The sequence below is a fragment of the Rhagoletis zephyria genome, unplaced genomic scaffold, assembly GCF_001687245.7.
Source record: "Rhagoletis zephyria isolate East Lansing unplaced genomic scaffold, Rhagoletis_zephyria_1.1 Rzeph_scaffold_00174, whole genome shotgun sequence".
In the NCBI taxonomy this organism is placed as follows: domain Eukaryota; kingdom Metazoa; phylum Arthropoda; class Insecta; order Diptera; family Tephritidae; genus Rhagoletis; species Rhagoletis zephyria.
Window position 1 is genome coordinate 34,470 of NW_016157258.1, and position 21,559 is coordinate 56,028.

The window sequence follows — 21,559 nt, forward strand, 5'->3', positions numbered from 1 at the left end:
GTTCGTAGACATCCCTCCCCATGAGGGCCTCCATAATAATAGGTCTGAAAGTATGTATGTAGGTAGTTGTGAAAGCAACAAAATAAAAATGCAACGCCCAAAACCAATCTCTTACTTACTCTGTTTGCGTTTGGCAATCTTTGGCGGGTTTCTTAGTTGCAGCAGTTAAAGAAACGTATGAACTATTTATATCAAAGAAATAAATACATACGATTTTTAAATTTTACAATGAATGGACTTCAGTATTCAATACGCACTCACTCTATTAACATTTGACAATTTTTGACGATCTTTTCTGTTCCATTAGTTAAAAAAGAGGATGGGCTAATTGAATTAAAAAAATATTTACATGTTATAAATTTTATAATTAATACATTTTATACGTGTTTAAAAACAATTCATTTATGTTAAAAATTACGAGTTCTCAGTTACCTTGCCTGTGAGAAAATTGGTGAATCCAGTATTTCTGGGGCTTGGGAATCAGAAGTACCAATATCCGACCTGTATTAAAAATTGATATTTCAAGTTCATAAAAGTAATAATTCTAAAACTTACTCCAACTGGGCATAATATGAATCCGTAAATAAGTTACCATGATCAGATGGCGTCCAGTTAGAGTTGGTTGTTGTTGTTGTTGCTGTAGCGTTGTGACATTCCGATGGGGGAAATGGTACGGCTTTTGGCAACAACTGCGATCTCTTCCCACCGCCTATCATATCCGAACGCGAAAAATGATCCACACAAACACTGTCCTTTTCTTTAAAATGTACCCCGCAATTTTTTCCCCAAAGCAATCGTTGAGACTCCTCGGCTGGAACCCGAAAAAACGGTCCCGTTCCGCGTTCCCTTCTTTTATGGCAGATAGCACACCTTCCCATTTTTCCTTCAATTTAATTTTCACAACTCACAAAGCAAACTAGACTTCAAAGATAAATAGGGATGCGAACTAGGGATGGAAAAGTCGATTCTAACTTTAGTCAAAAATCGACTTTTCACTGAAAAAACTCGACCTTTTGGAATCGGCTTTAGTCGCCTCGTGTTGACTAGAATCAGCTATCGCTCGACGACTTTTCGCCTTTTTTTTACTAAGGGCCCGTTTTTCAATGCCAGTTTAAACTTAGATTAAGTAAACTGGCCCGTAGTCATAGTCAAAATAAACGCGACTTTAAAGTTAGTTGCAGCTTTTTTGACAGATATCCCATTGAAAATTATGTCAAAAAGCTGCAACTAACTTTAAAGTCGACTTTATTTTGACTATGACTACGGGCCACTGAGTTTAAATTGGCTGACATTTGATTGGCTGATTTTAGTTTAAACCAGCCAGATCGTGCGTTTAATCTTAAACTCAGCTAGAGTTCTATTAATAGGAGCTTTAGTACTACCTCGGACGTTGAAGTGCAATCTCTCAAGCAGAGACGGGCAATCAATCCTGCCTGTAGCAATGTCAGATATAAAAGATATCGCCAAGAGTGTTCTTCTGTCTTTTAAGGAACTTGAGCAATTTGCACTTGAAAGTGAATTTCAGGCATTGCCTGAATAAAAGTACTTGTTCAAATATTTTGTGCAGGAACTATGTAATAACGAAAAATCTGGTAGTAGTTCAAAACACAACAAGCTTTTACAGTGTGGCAGAGTTGTTCTTCATTTTACTTTGTTGGCCTTTTTTGGAAAAGGGTTTCTGCAAATATGGGTACATGTTCTTGACAATATAGATATTTTAGAATAAAAAAAGGCGAACATACTGTAAAATGCAAAAGGTGTGAAGTTGAAATACCATAAAATCTCGGGATCCCGGGATTAGAATTTTTGAGCACCGAAATCCCGGGATTGTTAAAATGCTTCGGGATTGAATGCCCTAGTTCTGACTAAATCCTGTAAACCGGACTGCTATTGGAACAGACTAATGGGTCGATTATGGATGGCAACGCAACCGCAGTTGGATTGCCGATGGCCAACGCCACTGAAAGGAAAATGTATATTATGAATAGCATCTATAGTCAAGTTCTATAACGTTGAAGGTAAAAAAAAATTTGAAGAACCACCAACTAAGACTTGGGTGTAAATAAGCTGAAGAAACAGTTGAAAAAATAAATAAATTATCTCAATCAAAATTTCCACGGCAACCACAAAAATGCAGTTGCTAATAAAGCAACTCATTAACAATTAATATGTATTAATTTTTTACTGTAAGATTATATGTAAATTCAAAACTTTAAAGCCGTTTTTCTCGAGTTTAGCTTTTTTGAGTTATGATACTATTGAAGTAAATGAGTGATATTTATGTTAATAGAAATGCACATCAGACCTTCTTAGGGCCGTTACTTTTAGAAAACGTAAAAGGCGTCTCAGAAAATTGTATTATTAATTAGTCTGTTCCTTTGAACTTCGGACTAAAACCTGTGGAACCAAGGCGCATCAATTACAGGTGATAGCGATAGAAGCTATGCTTCTTCTTATGAGCACGCTTGTGTCAAATTATCGTCTATTTTGCTTTATTTACATATCCGCGTATACATACACATATACGTATATACATATATACCCTGCAAACAAATGCTCCCGAAATCTTTAAGTGTCGGAAATTTGTTACGATTCTTTTAGAAATCTGTAAAGAAAAACATAAGAAGCGGTTGACAAGAACTAGTAAAAAAATGTCTGTATGATTTCTTAAAGAAAATTCTTAAAAAAATTGTGAAACCTTTCAGTATTCTATGAAATGTTATGGTATGCAGGGTATACATATACATACGAATATGAATAGATAAAGATGTTGATGACACAAGGAGTTCATACCAACGATAAATGTTGTTTTTGTACGATTGCTACAACCTGTAGTTGTTGAATCATGTGTGGAACTGTCAAACTACAATTTTACTCTCTCAAGTGAGAGTAAAAGGAGAACAGATGCAGAAGTGCACGGGAACGCAAAAAGCACTTACTGCCGTCCCTAAATTGGAGCGCTAAGCGTTGCGTTATCCATTGTCGACGAGTGTCAGCGCGCGCTATCCCCAAATCAACGCGTCGTAATTTTTGACGTTTTCTCAGATCCTCTCGTTTTTGTTCTCGTTTCCTCTTTCACTTATTTGTCCTTTCTCTTTCTTTCCGTCTTCCGCATCCAACTTCAACACGTAACGCCCTGTCAAAAATGAAAATTCCATTTGCTCGGCGTTAGCGCCGCGTTATTGTGGGATGCTTCATACAAATTGTATGGGCATGAGGATTTTTGACAGTTGTTTGGCGCTTGACACGCTAATTTAGGGATGGCAGTTAGTCTGTTCCTTTGAACTTCGGACTAAAACCTGTGGAACTGTCAAACTACAATTTTACGCTCTCAAATGAGAGTAAAAGGAGAACAGATGCAGAAGTGCATAGGAACGCAAAGAGCACTATTTCCTGTAAAAACGTCAGACGGTTTGTTTACATGTCATTGGCACTACACTGATTTGGCTGAAATATCACTAAATTAATAAAATCTATACATATTTAAATATTTCGTTGTTTACTTCCATTTTATAACAAATATAAGGTTCTTTGCTTTCACCGCTTTCTGTTTTTGTTTGCACATGTAAATCAGCTGATCGTTTGACACTTTTCATGAACTTACAGGAAAAAAATCTCCGGACTAAATCCTGTAACTTCTGACTAGGAACAGTTGCTCAGTTACTCTCTCAAATGTTTTCCCACTTACAGGTTTTATGTCAATAGGAACGACTTCCTGTAAGTTCTGACTAAATCCTGTAAACCGGACTGCTATTGGAACAGACTAACTATTTCCTGTAAAAACGTCAGTCGGTTTGTTTACATGTCATTGGAACAAAACTGATTTCGCTGTAATATCACTAAATAATTATTGAAATCTATACATATTCAATCATTTCTTTGTTTACTTCCATTTTTTTTTTACAAATATAAGGTTCTCTGCTTTCACCGCTTTCGGTTTTTGTTTGCACATGCAAATCAGCTGATCGTTTGACACTTTTCCTGAACTTACAGGAAAAAAACTCCGGACTAAATCCTCTAACTTCCGACTAGGAACAGTTGCTCAGTTACTCTCTCAAATGTGTTCCCACTTACAGGTTTTTATGTCAATAGGAACGACTTCCTGTAAGTTCTGACTAAATCCTGTAAACCGGACTGCTATTGGAACAGACAAATGTATGATTGCATCTTTGCAGCTGAACATTTAGTATATATTTGTATATAAAATCGAATTGAATTTCTTACTAACCGACTTAAAAAAAAGAGGAGGTTATCAATTCGTCGGAATATTTTTTTTCTTTTATGTGTACAACTTTTGACCAGGTTAACCGATTTATAGATATTTTCTTTGAAGGGAAGGTGGGAAGAGGTGGTCCCATACTAATTTGGTTGAGATACGATCATTGGATCAAAAAGAAATTAACAGTGCTCTTAAATTTTAATGAGAATAGGAAGTCGGGTTTGTTTTTTGCTTAAAAATTACTTGTTTTGAAAATACTTATTTTTTTTATTTTTATTATTTTTGGTCCGAGAAATAAGGAATCAGGGAGGTTTTTTCTTCGTTGCATATTTCAGGCATTTCTAGGTCACGAAGGTCGTTCGGCGGAGTGAGAAGTCCTTCCACTAGATCGTTTTTGTGATACCAACGCTGCAGGGTAGATACATGGGGTAGCGGATACCCTTTGTCATACAAATGTGTATATGCCGCTGGCCCTGCTGCGTGTAAACATATTGCGCTGGAAATGTCTTCCCATGACCATTTCACAGATCGATCTATGTAAAATAAATAAAATAGTTACATTAACTTTCTACCAAGAAAATTTCAAAACATGCCTGGAAAAATCATTTTACGTATTTGATTTTCTGTAAAGATTTGTCTAAAATTATTTTGCACAGCATTTGCTATATTCAACTGTTGAGCCAAGTCCCTGTTTTCCGCCTTCAATTTTTTTACCTCTCTCTTCAGGTCAAAGATTTCCTTCTCCATGGGGGCCTCCCTAATAGTAGGTCTGAAAGTATGTATGTATGTAAGTTCGAATGTAATAAAATAAAAATTCAAAGCAAAATCCTCGACAACCACTTACTCTGTTTGCGTGTGGCAATCTTTGGCGGTTTTTTTAGTTACAGCAGTTAAAGAAAGATATGAGCTAATTAAATTAAAGAAATACATACGGTTTTTTAAGTTGTTCAAGCAATACACTTCAGTATCATATCCTTTAAGATGCACTTACTCTATTAATATTTGGCAACCTTTGACGAGCTTGTCGGTTCCATCAGTTAAAAAAGACGATGAGCTAATTAAATTACAGAAATATGTATGTTATAAATCTTATAGTTAATACACTTTATTTAGTATACGGGCTTAGAAGTAATTTTCAACTTAGTTAAAAATTACAGTTCTTCACTTACCTTTCCTGTGAGGAAATCCCTGAATCCAGTATCTCTGGGGATTGGGAACTTGAAGTAGAAATATCCGACCTGTATTAAAGATTGACATTTCGAGTTCATAAATATAATAATTTTATAACTTACTCTAACTCGGCATAACATGATTCCGTAAATAATTTACGATTATCAGATGGTGTCCAGTTGGAGCTGGTGGCGCATTGCGATGGGGGAATTGGCATGGCCTTTGGCAGCAAGGTTGATCTCTTCGCTCCGCATATCATATCCGAACGCGAAAAATGATCCACACAAACAACATCTCTTACTTTAAACTGAATCCCGCATTTTTGGCCCCATAGCAACCGTATAGACTCCTGGGATGGAACCTGAAAAAAAGGTCCCGTTCCGCGTTGAACTCTTTTAAAGCAGAGAGCACACTTTCCCATTTTTACCACAATTTATTTCTATTTGTAATTTTCACAATTCATAAAGTAAAGTTATTGTTTATATACATATGTTTGTAAATCGCATAGCACAAATTACAGGTGGGATGTCGAAAAATAATCGATGCAACGAAAAAATCGATGTTTCGCTGTTACTACCAGCCATGATAAAAACATAGCAAGGTAGAACCGTTCTCTCAATTTGTCGGCCATGATTTTTTTTTAAGTTTGCCAACATTTTAAAATCATATAAAAGTGAAAATAAAAAATTGAAATTGTTCGAAATTGTTGTTGCTTGAGATTGAAAATGAAAATGCGTATGTGAGTTTGTGAGCAAATTTAAAAATTAAATTGTTTGGAAACGTCAAGAATTTTAAAAGTGACTCTCAGCGGTTCTACCTTACTATATTTTTATCATGCTACCAGCAAGCTTTCCTTCAAATGAAAATATGGCTGTCAAACTATTGAATTGCCTGCAATAACCCCACGTCTCCATTTTGTACTAAATGTGAAAAAAAAAATGAGAAAAAAAAAAGCATTAGTACAATAAGATCATAGATCTTTTATAGTACAAAACAAGGATTAAAAATACCAGTAAAACAAAATACATACAGATTACTTAAAACAAAAATAAAATAAAATATATATAACATTATACATATGTAGCAAAGATCAACACAGATGACAAGAGAAAGTTAAACATTGCCAAATTTCTGTTTTAACTTTGTCCCGTTTCTAATGTGCACAGTATATACAGTAATAAACCTTTTCGCAGTTTTTCATCTTGCAGTATCCTCTCAGCGAAGCAGACATCGACCGCAGAAATACCATGAACCAAAAATACCAGATCACGCCTTCTTAGTAGCCCGTTATAATCGCATTTAGGAAATAAGTTGGGCGACTTTTACATGAGCCGTCTTTTTACATTTGTCCGTTGCTTACAATTTGTTGGTGGCTTTTTACTGGAATTTTCTTCATTTTCGCTTGTGACAACGTGTATACACACAAGGTAAAGAATAATTTGACACCTCGACATGGTTTATAAAAGAGTTTGTAGAATAAAAATGGTTATTCATGCGTTCAACAATTACGCGGTTTTTTTTTGTTCTCTTCGTTGTTTACTTCTTACAACAAAGATGGCGTCGAGATTTCGACAGCTAGAAAATAACTTTTTTCTTTCTTTCGGAAAGGCGTGATCTTGTGTCTTTCGTTCATGCAGAAATACCATCCCAGAACATGAACCAATTAGAACAGATCTGACCGGTTGAGAAGCAGCCATTTGTATTAGCAATTGAGAATAAAGTGTGTTACGTTCGTAATTTTGAAGTTTGCTATTTCTATTTTGTTTCTTTCTTTATGTGTATTTTGTGTGTATTTTGTGTGTATTTTGAAGTGATTTTTTGTGCAAATGTAATTAAAACGAAGTGATGGCGCCGAAATTACAAACGTCAGCCATAAAATTACTTTTTTCTTTGCTCCATCTTGTCAGATCTTGTGTAGTTGGATCATGATCCTAGAATGTCAGTCCAGCCAGCAGAGAAACGTACTTTTTGCCGAAAGTGCAGTTTCGTACATTTTTCGTATCCGGAAACGTTCAGAAAACGATTTCTAGATTTGTTCATTTTTCGTATCCGAAAAATGTCATCATCTTATTTCAAAACAATAATTTTAAAATATTTGTTTAAACTTCGCCAGTAGCTGAGTGTGCAGAGAAGTGTGCTACTATTTGTTAGCTTTCAGCAAGTCCCAGGCTCGAATTCCGTCAGAAGCAACACATTAAAATTATTTATTCAAATTGAAATAATTGCTGAATTTTAAAATTTTTTTTTGTTTGGTTTCCTGTAACTATGAAAAAGTTCCTGTGAAGTTCATAATGAAATCGTTTTCAACGAAAAATTGAGTCAGACAAATTTCAGGAAAACAACCGAAAGCGCGTCCGTTTTAAAACCATTTTCGATAGTTTTCTGCACATACGTTTCGGATGAACACTGTAGTGGGAGGATTGATCTGAAAAACGTCCGAAAACGGAATCGGAAAACGGATGAAACATCCGGTTTTTATACGAAATTGTTTCCAATTTCGGACACGTTTCCGGATATTTTGCTGTCTGGGAGGGCATTTCTATCCTGGCCGGCGATGTCTGACTCGAAATACTTAACGTTTATATACCCTCTGTCACCAGCGACTTTAATGCGCACCACGATCTTTGGCATACAAGCCTGTGAAATGATCATGGGGGAAAACACTTGGCTGAGCAGATAAGACGATTCGACATTCTGCACAATGAACAACTACGCACCCACCAGGATTATGGGCAGCTGCTGAAGCTCGCCAGACATAACAATTGTCAGCGCTGGTCTGGTAAACAGCATATCATGGCGACCTATGCCGACCTAAGAATCAGATTATCTGCCAATAGTCATCTCGATCGATAAACCTGCCGACTTTGCTTCCGCGGAACACCGGACCTATATCATATCTATATTTACTGAAAGCACCTTCTCTGCACTCCCTACACCACGTAGGTGAGCGTGAGTTCCACACTGCTGCTGCAGCTTGCTTCGTCAGGTCGATCCCGGTAATCCCCGCAATATGGAGATTCGGCAGCTTGTGTACATACATAAGCGTTAGAAGTGGGAAGAGCATCTGAAGACTTGCAACTTCACCTCTGGTGTAAGTGAGCTTTGGTCAACCGTGATGTCACTTTCTAATCCGACAAAGCGCGACGACAGAGTCGAAATATCTTTCGGAGAGTGCGCTTCGCCGTATCCGGAGCGATGCGCGAGCGATTTTAGCCGGCAATTTACATTGCATCCTCCGGCGGACAAAGCGAAACGTAGAGTGACCAGAAGGCTGCACAAACTGCCAACAAAAGTGCGCCTCTTGTTTTCACTTGCGGTGAAGTTCAGGTAGCCATAGGAAAGGCGAAAGCCTCCAAAGCCATGGTACCCGACGGAATATGCTTGTTTATGCTGAACAATTTTGGGTCATTCAGGAATAGACTATTTAGCCAAGGTTCTTAACCTGTGAATGGCCACTCGTCATTCCAGGTATCTGGAAGATGGGGGGAGTGGTCCCACTGCTCAAACCGGGGAAACCAGCCAACAAAGGAGAGTCTTATAGTCCGATAACCCTCCTTTCCCCGGTAACGAAAATACTAGATGCCTGGCTATTCCCGTATTTTGCAAACCAGCTGACCCCAGCGAGGCATAAGTATGGTTTCCGTAAAGTGCACAGCACAACAACAGCACTTAACGCCATAAACACTCAGATAACACGTGGCCTAAACGGCAAGCGCCCCTGTGAGAGAACTATACTTGTAGCGTTGGATCTGTCAAAGTCACTCCACGCTACTAGAAGACATAGAGGACTCGTCTCTCCCACAGAGACTCAAACGGTGGTCGACGAATTATCTGAGTGGTCGACACTCGTCAGTAATGTTTAGAGGCAAACAAGGTAAACCTAGAAAAATAAAGCAGGGGGTTCTACAGAGTCGTGTTCTTTCCCCATTACTGTATAATTATTACATTTCCAAGTCCCCTCAACCACCAGAGTGAGTCTCGATTGTCTCTTACGCTGACGATTGCTCGAAAAGGGCGTCTGGGAATGGAATTGATGATTTGTGCTTGAAATGTATTTCTCCGAGCGTTTCCAAAATCCTCACCTACCCTGTTCACCACCTGGACGAAGGGGATCAGAGTTCAGTTTGCTATCCTTCTTTGCGCACACAACCGCAATTGTCAACAAAGTGCAGAGCCGCAACAAGGTCCTCAAGTCGCTAGCCGACAGCACCTGGGCCAAAGACAAAGAAACTTTGCTGGCAACAGATGTGGACACCCGAAAGGACACTTGCTTGCAGAGGTGCCCTCGCCAAGGTATGTCAAAAGGCATCTTTACGAACTGACGGACGAAGTCCAGACGTCCATAAAGCAACATCTGGAGCCAACAGCATATCGACAGGCACTGAGCGGCATTCACAGGGAGTCGTTCTCAAGTTACGTAGATTTCAGACTGTTAATGCCGCTCTGAGCACACAACCACCTGACGTGCTTCGCCTGCCTCGGGAGAGAACGAACCACAATAGCCCAACCTTGCTGTCTAGTGCAGCATGTTGAACTCATACCTGAGCAGACTACATGCAGATGTTCCCAATGAGTGTCCGACAGGCGGGGAGACACCCCACGACTCGAAACATCTCTTCTCTTTTTCTTTTGTTGACATCCTAAAGTTGCGCCACTTCGTCTTGGATGACATTCTCTTGTACTAGTGTAGAGACAAAAATATCCAATCAGCTGATCCATCAACACCGCCATATATTGATGCGCCTTGGCTGTTAACTTCTGACTGAGAGAGGACCTCATTTACTCCCTTTTTTGTCCTCTCAATAGTCAGAGAACCGAGTACGGGATCGATTTCCAGTAAAACCTGACTAAGGCCAATTTTTAGATGACCTACTTAAATAGAGATTTTTGATTAACTTCCAATATTCATTTTCAGATCATTCATTTAATCTGCACTTAAATGGCGAATATTGGCTATTTAAATTTGAGATATTTAACCCTGTGTTTGTACCAAACAACCAAGATTGATTGGTAGGTTGTTTAATCAATTTCAATTTCAATTTATTTTAATCCCACCAAATCCAATCAAAAAACAATCAGCTTTTCAGCTCAAAATGTAAAATCCAACTTAGTATAGCTGCCTTGTTACGTTGTGAAAGTTCTGACTCTTTATTATAAACATTGCATTACGTTGGTGTGGATTTGGTTTTTATTTCAAGTACTAAACAAGCACTGAACATCCCCAGAGGGAAATCAATTTAGCGTCGCCCGTGACTGAACGCTCCCGGTACACCGCCAAGCAAAAAAATGGTGGAAATTTCTTTCGGTCCTTGTCAGGTTTGAGGAAAGTTTTTTAAAATTTAATCGCATTTTACTATGCTAGTGTTTTTGAAATTTTTCGCCAGGTCAAACAAGTTTTATAAAATGATATAGTTTTTATTGTTTTGAACTATATTGCCTGATAAAAGTAGTCTGATCCCGTCTGTGAAAAAACTACAACCGTGGGCTGGCTGCAATTTAAAGCGAAGAATAAAAGTAGAAAGGGAATCAGCTTAAATATATGTAAAAGACAAAAGTGAGTAACCAGAAAAAATTGACCGATACTTCTCTAATTAGTGGGATTGTATCTAACCAAAATATATGTAGCTCTTTAGAAAATCTGCCGGAGAACCTAAAAAAATGGACCAGCTCTTTATGTTTTCAAATGAGTATACTATGGATGATAGTGAGGATGCTGCGAAGGGTAGCAACAAAGAAGACTCAAAGATTAAAAACGAGCCTGAAGACATCGAAGATGATGGTTTGGACGACGATAGCTATATAATGCCAGAATCTCTATTGCAACAAATGACGACTACGCCGGATGCGGATGGCGAAGACGATAACACAATTTTTAATTTCGGAATTGAACCATCTGTGGATAAACTACAGCCGTCGGCTATATCGAAACCATATAGCACGAAGAATCCTCAAGATGTAAACGTTAATTATGATATAGCCATAATGTTCATTTGCCCATGTTGTGGTGAAGAATTCGATACACAAATCGCTTGGAAGAGTCACATAAATGGTGTGCACGAGTATAATACCCGCCGCGGATTAAATTTTGTACCAATAGACAAATTGTACCATAAATGTCTGGAATGCAACAAGCCAATTGCAATGCATGCAATGGAAAATTTGTTGAAACATAAATTCACACATTTGCCACACCGGTGCACAAAATGTAAAATCTGCCATCGTTTGTATAAGTATCGACAGGACTTGATTGTCCATCTGCGATTGATGCATCGTGATGAAGTGTTGTCCCTGAATGCGAGTGCAAACAGTGAACCAGGCAGCAGCAGTTACAACAATAGCCGTACAACTACACCGCCTTTGACTAATGCACGATTAGAGATCAGGGATATCAAAGGCAATGCAGTGGACATATTTGAAAACACTTGTGACAGCGTCGAAGTGAAAAACGAACCGTTTGATCCCGATGACCCAGATGGCGAAAACTTATTAGAGCAAGCGAGAAAAAAATCGAAATTACCAACCAGCTCAATCCTGGAAGATGTACTCAGCCGGGGTTCAACCCAGGTATCCGATCAGCGTCAAACTAACAATGGGAATACCAATGAAAGACAATGTGAAAAGAACATAAAATATATATGCCCTGTTTGCAGCACTGAGTTCAGAGTCAAGAATGATTGGCTTGAACACGTACAAGAAATGCATAATTTCTGTTCTATTCGTGGACTCGGATTTCAGCAGCGTACTAACGCGTCTGTTGAATGCCGCGAGTGCAAAAGGGTAAGTACTCACAATTGGGATGTTAGGAGTTCGATTTGTTACTATAATTCTTTTTAAATCTTTTAAGGTTTTGTCTGATAAATCAATTGAACAACTACAATTGCATAAGTTCTCGCATCTTCCTTCAAAAACATGGCTTCGCTGTAAGCTTTGTTTGCGCGCATTTAGTAATCACAAGGATATTGTAAGACATTTGCTTAATCAGCACCGTCTTGATGATGAGTTTGAAGAAGAAGTCGGCGATGACAGTCGAGATTTTGATCCATACTCTGCTCCAGTGAATGACCATGAAGATGATCAGGTTCCAGCTAATGAGCAACGAAAGAACGAGGTGCGAGATATTTATGAGACGCAAATAGATTATTTATGTCCAAAGTGTGGCGAAGAATTTTTACAAAGGAAATTTTGGCGAAAGCATATAGTCAAAGAACATGGTTATACCGATTTAAAAACACTATGCTTCGTGGTATTGAATGAGCATCAACTACAATGTCGATTATGCGGCAAAATAATTACAAATGCCTACGGTGTACAAAATGCGCAGCAGCACTATTTCACCCATTTGCCACACAAAGCTTACATACGCTGTCGTATATGTGCGAAAGCTTATACGGATCGCAAAGGTTTAGTTAAACATTTGCGCAAAGTGCATCATATTAATCCCAGAACGGCCGCAGCTGCAGCTGCAGCAATCGCTGCCAAAGCTGGTAAGATTATACGGCCCCAAGCAACATTCCAACCGGTGCGAAGAACACCTACACCGGTGATAAGTTCACCACGCAAAGCGCCAGTTAAAGAAATCGTTCGGCATCACGGCGTAACATATGAGATACAATTCTTGGATGAAGACAATAATGATGACTCATATCAAATGCAAGAAACATCGACATCATATGATGGTGGCCGCGGTGAATACAGATACGATGATAGTTTTGCTACACCTACAAAACGCCACGTGTGCGCAGATTGTTATTCAACCTTCAGCACGGCCCAAGCGCTACAAAAGCATACAAGAGAACAGCATGACTTTAAGAAGCCCTCACAAGCCTATGTTTGCTCGTTGTGTTTCTGTACTTTTGAATCCGGTGGTGCATTGCATGACCACAAATTAAAGCATCATCCAAACAAACCTAATATTACCCATGCAAGCGAAAACAATGAGGACGACGACTTGCTTTTGATACCTAGCGGAAATGAGGACGTAAAATCCGACTATAACACTGGTGCTGGTACGCAAGCAAATTTCGAACAATATTTTTGCTATCTATGTCCCGCATGCGGAGAGGAGTTTAAGACGCAATACGAGTGGCGTCGTCACATCAACGATATTCACTACTTCGATCGACGCCAAGAATTAAACTTTCGACAAATGGATAAGTTCAATTTTCAATGCTTGGAGTGCAAGGAATTTGTTAACAGCGCTAAATTAAAAGGTCTGCAAGACCATAAATTCCGTCACTTGCCGTTTAAATTGTACATAAAATGTCGCCTCTGTAGCACATGTTACAACCACAAACCCAACATGGTCACGCATCTACGTATACGCCACAATTTGATAGATCCGCGTGAGGCGCAAAATCGCAGTCCATCAATGTCACCGTTACCATCACCATCACCGCAAATGCGTTTTAATACAAGCAGTTCATATGATACGCCTTCACCATCATGTACTCATACGGTGAACACCTTCCGACCCATGACAAGTGAGGATATTCACTCAAATCACAATGCAGTAGACCATGAATCCATTACCTATCGCTGCCCGCAATGCAATGAACCATTCGACACACATGCCTCATGGCGGCAACACATTGTCTCCGCACATGATCTGAACAGTCGGCCGGGATTAAATTTCCGACAGTTGGATGCACACCACTACATTTGCTTAGAGTGTTATAAACGTGTAACGGTGACACATACAAAGGGTGCAATTGGCCAATTGCAGTCGCACAAATTCCGCCATTTGCCGTACAAATCCTTCTGTTGCACTAAATGTTATGGACAGTTTGTTCGCAAGCAAATGTTCTTCAAACATCTAAATCGTCATACCAATAGGTGCCCAATGATGGGAAATGAGCGTATACCGAACTTTGACACCAAAGCTAAGAGCTCCTCCATGGGCTTAATGCGTGCGATTGGAGCTCCGGGTGCTAATCCCAGCCCTGGCAAGCTTCTTAACTTCTCAATAACATCCAAGGAAAAATGCCCCTACATCATACAATGCCCACAATGTGGTATTAAATTTGAAAAATGGCATCCGTGGCGTGAGCACATTGAAAAAGTGCATGCTCTACATAGTATGGCATCACTTAAATTCAAGAAGATCAATGATCATTTGCACATTTGCATCCAGTGTAAGGAACGTGTATCAGGCGCAAATTTCGTAAACCTACAAACACATCGATTTAAGCACCTGCCTTACGGCACCTATCTCCATTGTCGCTACTGTGATGTGAGATATTACTATATGATCAATATTATCAAGCACATGAAGCAAAAGCATCCCAATCATGGCATGGAGCAGCTCGAACTGCAGTTGGAGAGCGCAGATGGTAAAGATGCTGACGCATCGCCGGTCACAATCAGCATGGAGGATGAAAAGGAGTGTGTGCCAAAAGTGGAGTATGCCAACGCTGCCGATGATGAAAGCCAAAAGGTTGGCGACGACAAAGCTGTGATCATTGATGACGATGAAATGGAAAATGAGAACGATAATGATACCGAAGGCGAAGACGAAGACGAAGGCGAAGGCGATGAGGGAAGTATTAAGGAAAACTTTATGGAGTATAGGTTCGGTTACGAGTCCTCGAAAAACCCATATATTATACAATGTCCACAATGTGGTATTAAAAATGACAATTGGTATAATTGGAGCGATCACATCGCTCAGGTGCATTCATTGGGTGATCGTGAGCAACTAAACTTTACGAAAATATCTGATTGGTTGGACGAGTGCAACGAATGTAAGGAACGAATAAATTCCACGACTATTATAAATCTACAAACTCACAAATTGAAGCATTTGCCACATGGCGCTTACCTGCATTGTCCCCATTGTGATGACAAGTTTGATTATATTGTACATATTGTTAAACACTTGAATTTGAAGCATCCAGAGCATGTGCTAAAGCATAGCGAAAAGTTAAATGACGAAGTAAGTAATGACATGGCAGATAACGATAATGATGCGAAAGAGAGGGGGGATGAGGAGGAGCCAAATGTTGTAGACGCGAAGAGTGGTATTAATGCAGAAATTGACCTGGATGCTGAGGTTGATGAACAAGAAGATGAAGATGATGATGACGAAGATGATGATGAGGAGGAGGATGATAATGATAATGAAAACGATAACGATAATGATGAGAACGTAAGCAGCGGGGACGTTGCGGAAGCAATGGATATTGATGATAAGAGTGAAGATGATTTTGAAGATGGTGAGGATGATGATGAAAATGATGACGACGACGTCGATGATGATGATGACGACGATGATGAAGATGGTGACGATGACGAAATTGAAACCTATGGTACTAAAGGTAATGTAGCAGACACAGCTGTCGATAGTGAAAATACAAACACAGAGGCGCCGCGAGGTGTAGTTGAAGATATCGAAGAAACTGTTGAATCAGAAGAACAGTTATTACTGGGTTGATTTGGTTTTGCCCTACCTTTCTTCATTTTCATTAATTTAATCTTATACATAAATAGTTACTGTAAGTCATTCATAATTGCCCAAGTGGTTATTTTTAGAGAAGACACACTTTAGAATTGTGAATACATTCTATAATTTATTTTATTTCTTTTTTTTTAATAAATCGGTTAACTATTTTGAGTCACCTAAAGCAAGTGTGTATGAAAATCGAATCTTAAACGAAAATCAATTTTAAGCGCAATGTAGGACCCACTACGCAGTGGTAAATTTGACGATTTTGTTTTAACTGAAAAGATTTCAAATAATTACCATCATGATCAATGTTGAAGCAATTCATGAATTGATATGAAATATGGTAAACTATTAAAAATAAATGAGATTAATACATAAGTACATATACTTAGCATGCAAATTCGGTGTGCGCGTGCAATTTAAATAGATAGTCAACCACCAAAAAGTTGCATATCTTGAAGAAAGGTGTTACAGGTTTGAGTGGATAGCGTCGTCAACCTGGAAGATTATGGCATTTATGTAAATAATTTTCTTAGGTATCATAGGACCATAGAATCGACGCTACCCAGCTGTGGTTTAAACGTATGCACAGGCCCCTATTATGAGTTGCATTCGATCGTCGACTGTGGTCGAAAGTGCTGATCGAACGAATATAAAAAGGTGGTAAAAAAAAATTTAATTAGTACACAAGAGTTCTGTTTGAACGATTCGTCAGAGGATGAGAGCTTAGAAAACTGGTCAGGAGCAGAAAACGTTTAAGAGAGTTTAGGTGCAGTCATTCGAGTATATTTTGACATACAATATATTTAAGAAATTTTGTGATGCAAATCTATTTAAAATATAGATCTCAGAGATCGTGCCAACAGCCTATTGGGATTTTCTTTCATATGTATCTAAAACTAGACTTTCGGGCTTGTGTTTACTATTCACGACGTTAGAACTGCTTGAAATTATTGCAAATTGTTTAAAATTAGTGCCAAAAAGTAAGAAATCAAATGCAAAATCATACTTTTTTCACAATTTTCTTACACTTCGCTACACCAACGAAAGCAAAATTCTGTTCGACAGAAACTTCGATACTCAACGAAAATTTCGCCAGCGAAGATCGAATGCAACTTATAAGAGCCACACTTTTATTGTCTAAATAGATTTCATAAAAATTAGCACTCGACATTAAGCAACTCGATATTATGGTATTTTAGGCGCTACATATTTTTGTGTTAATAAATAATATTCATTGTCCTGCAGCTTATAAATTTTATTTAATAATCCATTTGCTTAAATTCCTTTGGGCAGGAATCTGTTAATCAATTTCTTAACAGTAAAAAAAAAACAAATGTCGAAGGTATTAAAAGTATAGGTAATAATTAAGGAACCTTTTTTGTTAAAATTTCAATTATTTTCATTTAAAGTTTTAAAATAAAAATCTTTCAAAATAGCATATTACATATTGGCTATAGCACGTGTGTGTGACTATTTTGGTATCTATTGTATTATTATTTTGGCGATTTAGTGGAATGAAAACAATATTGAAAAATACAAAATGATCATGCATGAATTTTAAATTAGCTTCAATAAACAAAAATTACATCTTCAACTAAAATAAAATTAATTAATCTAAGAATCGCTGTTTCATTGAAGCACTTACATACATACATACATATATACTTAAATGCGAAGCAGCAAAAGAACAAACTTTCTTTGTTAAGCCACAATTTGTGTTAACTATAAGTATATTGAATATCTTGAGCATGATTATGACCTACTTATGCTAATGTACAAGGAATTAATAAAATATCTATATATTACATAACGGTATAACGCAATATGTATTAATTGTATACAAAGTATGTATACCGTTACTTTAATATAAAAAAGGGCCCAAATGATTTTTCTTTTTTTTTTCAAAATCAATTTTGCACGAATGGCAATAGATTACTTATTCTTCTCGCTCGCTCGAGGTCAACATTTGTTTCCTCTTCGAAGAAATATAAGGAAAAGGGACTCCACCTTCGTTGAGTAGGCTTTCCTCTAACACCAACGGATACCGCTTCGAATTGCTACTCTTGTTTTCACCAGCGGTGAGGTAAGGTTAGCCATCGGGAAGGCGAAATCCTCCAAAGCCATTGGACCCGACGGAATATGCATGCTGATGCTGATGAAAAATTTGGGCCCTACGTACCTAACGGAGGTCCTCAACTTGTCAATGGCCACTCTCATCATCCCAGACATCTGGAAGGTGGGGAGAGTGGTCCCACTGCTCAAACCGGGGAAACCCGCCAACAAAGGAGATTCGTATCGACTTGAGGCCCTGCTGCTGCCGTATTTCACGAACCACCTGACCCCAGCCAAGCATCAGCATGGTTTCCATAAAGTGCACAGTACAACAACAGCACTTAACGCGATAAAAACCCAGATAACTCGTGGCCAAATCCGAAAGCGCCCCTTTGAGAGAACCATTCTAGTAGCGCTGGACCTGTCTAAGGCGTTCGACACTGTCAGCCATTCAACGCTACTAGAAGACATAGAGGCCTCCTCTCCCATAGGTACTCAAACGGTGGTCGGCGAATTATCTGAGTGGTCGTCACTCGTCGGTAACTTTTAGAGACAAATCGAGCAAACCGAGGAAAATAAAACAGGGGGTTGGACAGGGTGGTGTCCTTTCCCCATTACTGTTCAACTTTTATATTTCAAAGCTCCCTCAACCACCAGAGGGAGTCTCGATTGTCTCTTATGCCGACGATAGCTCGATCATGGCGTCCGGCAATGGAATTGATGACTTGTGCTCGAAAGTAAACGGTTATCTCGCCGAGCTTTCTCGCTTCTTCACTGCACGGAGCCTAACCCTCTCCCCTACAAAATCCTCAGCCACACTTTTTACCACCTGGACGAAGGAGGTCCGACTCCAACTGGGAATTCACGTAGATGATACACCAATTCCCACGGTGAACAACCCGAAGATACTCGGAGTAACATTCGATAGTCTGCTCTCCTGCTCGGTGCATACATCCGCAATTGTCAACAAAGTACAAAGCCGCAACAAGGTCCTCAAGTCGCTAGCCGGCAGCACCTAGCGTTGCTGGTTACGTACAAGGCAATTGGCCGGCCGGTTCTGTGGATGAAGCTGCAGACTTGCCAGAACATGACACTTAGGACAGCGACAGGATGCCTCCTGATGTCGCCGCAACACCACCTGCACGAGAAGGCCCACATGCTCCCAGTTAAGGAGCATAACATAATGCTCTGCAGGCAGTTCCTGGTTGGGAGCCACAGATGTGGCCATCCAAACAGGCAACTCCTTGCAGAAGAGCCTTCGCGACGAAGTCCAGAGGTTCATCAAACAACCTCTGGACCCGACAGTCTATCGACAGGCCTTCAACGGCATTCACAGAGAGGAAGTCTCGAGTTATGTAGACTCCCGACCTGTGAATGCCGTTCTGGGCACACAACCACCAGACGTGGACGAGACTGAACTTCATCTGCCTCGGGAGACTCGGACCACAATAGCCCATCTACGCTCTTGTTACTGCAGCAGGTTGAACTCATACCTGAGCAGAGTAAGCGACTCACAGCATCTCTTCGCATGCCCTATAAACCCCACCACGCTAACGCCCCTGTCCCTATGGACAGACCCCGTCGAGGCTGCACGCTTCCTAGGACTGCCGTACGTGGAGCTTGACGACAATGACTGAGTGACTAACCGATCTGGGCGGGGTTGTTGTAGCCGCTACAACAACAACAACAACCGCTTCGAATACTCTCTGGTCTGGAAATCTCACATCAATTCTTATGGAATGGTACTCATACTGACGGTTCTCGCCGTCACAAAAGCGTTCAAGGCCACACATTTTCCGCAAAATCTTTCGTTCGAAAACTGGCAAGGATCGTCCACGCCATACATATGTACATATATTACTTAGAATGGACCTGATTATAGGCCCTTGGTCGGGACCGGTTTTATCGAGAGTTACCGTGATCTACATTGACGATTGCTCGATATTGGGCCGGCAATGGCATTGATCGCGTCCCCACGACAGCCAAACTCTTTTTACCACCTGGACGATGCCTAATAGACCTCAGGCATACACGTTGATGGCACACCAATCTAAATTATGCTGCACCTGTTTTGATCGCCGGGGAGGTATAGGACGCAGTAATAGAAGCTACAGACTTATCAGAACACGACACTGCGGGCATCAATGGTATGCTTATGGGTGTCGGCTCAGCTCCATCTGCATAGCGAGACCTCAATGTTTCCCAGTAGCATGTATATTCTGCACGTTACCGAAGACTTTGTAACCGGAAAATTGTATTACCAAAAAATGTTACCAGTTCTTGTCATCGCGGTTCTAGATAGGTTGGTAATGCAGTTAAAATATTCTGCAATTCAGCTATGAAGAATTGTGCAAATCCTGGCATTGCATATGTATTTCACGGGGAAATAATTTGTTACCAGCTTATGAGATGGTAACAAAATTTACCGGTTACAAGAGTATATAGAATGCGAAAATGGTTTATAAATTGTGAGGAACTTTATTTACCGGTTACAAACTTTTTATTACCAGCGCAGAATAGACCTGTAAGAAGCACAAATTAATGCTCAGCAAGCAATTGCGCTCGGCTGTATCCCAGCAGACATTTTCTGGAATCAGAGAGAACTCTGGCATAACTAAGGTCTGGATACTGCGACAGGCTTAACCCATACTTATCCAGCCTCGACCCGTACTTACCTAACTACATACCATAAAATGATAGGAAAAGCAAAGAGGGAAAGTTTTTAAAAGGATTTGTGAGAATATAATATCCGACACATGCAGCGGCGAGATAAAACCCCAAAAAAGGATAGGATAAAAGCATACCTAGTGATCAAGCTGCCGGATGGCACGTTCTCTGGTAGCGAGGAAGAAAAAGCGCGCGTCCAATTCCCCAAGACTATGAAAATGCGTGTTCGGACTCTTGGATCAGCGTAGCGTGAGCGATGCACTCATTTGATCCGTACAAGTCCCCAGGTGTGGAAGGAATTTACCCGGCTTTACTAGAACGGGAAGAGGATCCAGTTACCCCACATCTGTTAGGTACAACGAAGGATAGTTTAGCCCTAGCCTACATACCAACAATGTTGCGGAGAGCCCCGGTAACGTTTATACCCAAGATAAGTAGAACGGACTACTACCTAGCCTTTAGGCCAATCACTTTTACCTCCTTTATTATAAGGGCGATGGAGAAAATTATTGATAATGAAATGCGGTCGAACACTCAAAGTTAGGACACTACACTATAGCCAATACGCCTGTATGGCATGAAGATCCACAGAGACAGCCCTATATCAGCTAATAACAGAAATCCAGAGTTAGTTTTACTATGTGGAGGTTGTGCTATGTGCCTTCCTTGAGGCTGTATGTTACGAACAAGAATAGCAGAGACCACAGAAGGGGATGGCTCCATACAGCCACAAAAGGATGCCTAGTAGTAGACTGAACTCCTCCAACGCTATCAGACAATTTAATACGATGCCAAACCTACGCGTATGACATAGTCCTAAAGGCAAGAGGGAGATTCGAGAACGCCCTATGTAACATAATAGAAAGGACATTAAAGATAACAAAGGAGTGGTGATTCTCAACATAAACCCAACGAAAACAGCCATCCTCCCATTCACAAGAATAACCCTACCGGGAATGAGAACTATAACTATCGATGACATAGAGGTCAGCACCATTTCGGAAGTT

At 39.8% G+C, this 21,559-nt stretch overlaps 1 protein-coding gene across 3 annotated transcripts; it reads left to right on the forward strand.

The window, feature by feature from the left end:
* The first annotated feature begins 10,603 nt into the window (after positions 1 to 10,603).
* On the forward strand, positions 10,604 to 16,491 carry LOC108356601 (zinc finger protein 423-like). 3 transcript variants are annotated; one of them, XM_017607716.1, is made up of 4 exons: positions 10,604 to 10,705; positions 10,774 to 10,943; positions 11,015 to 12,166; positions 12,234 to 16,491. In XM_017607716.1, exons 3-4 carry the CDS (start codon positions 11,048 to 11,050, stop codon positions 15,816 to 15,818), a joined length of 4,704 nt encoding a protein of 1,567 aa, XP_017463205.1. In that variant the 5' UTR covers positions 10,604 to 10,705; positions 10,774 to 10,943; positions 11,015 to 11,047; the 3' UTR covers positions 15,819 to 16,491. The 3 variants fall into 3 exon arrangements, with proteins under 3 accessions (XP_017463205.1, XP_017463198.1, XP_017463191.1); XM_017607709.1 differs by having other exon boundaries at positions 10,608 to 10,943; positions 12,234 to 15,845; positions 15,896 to 16,491; XM_017607702.1 differs by having other exon boundaries at positions 10,609 to 10,943.
* The last annotated feature ends 5,068 nt before the right edge of the window (positions 16,492 to 21,559 follow it).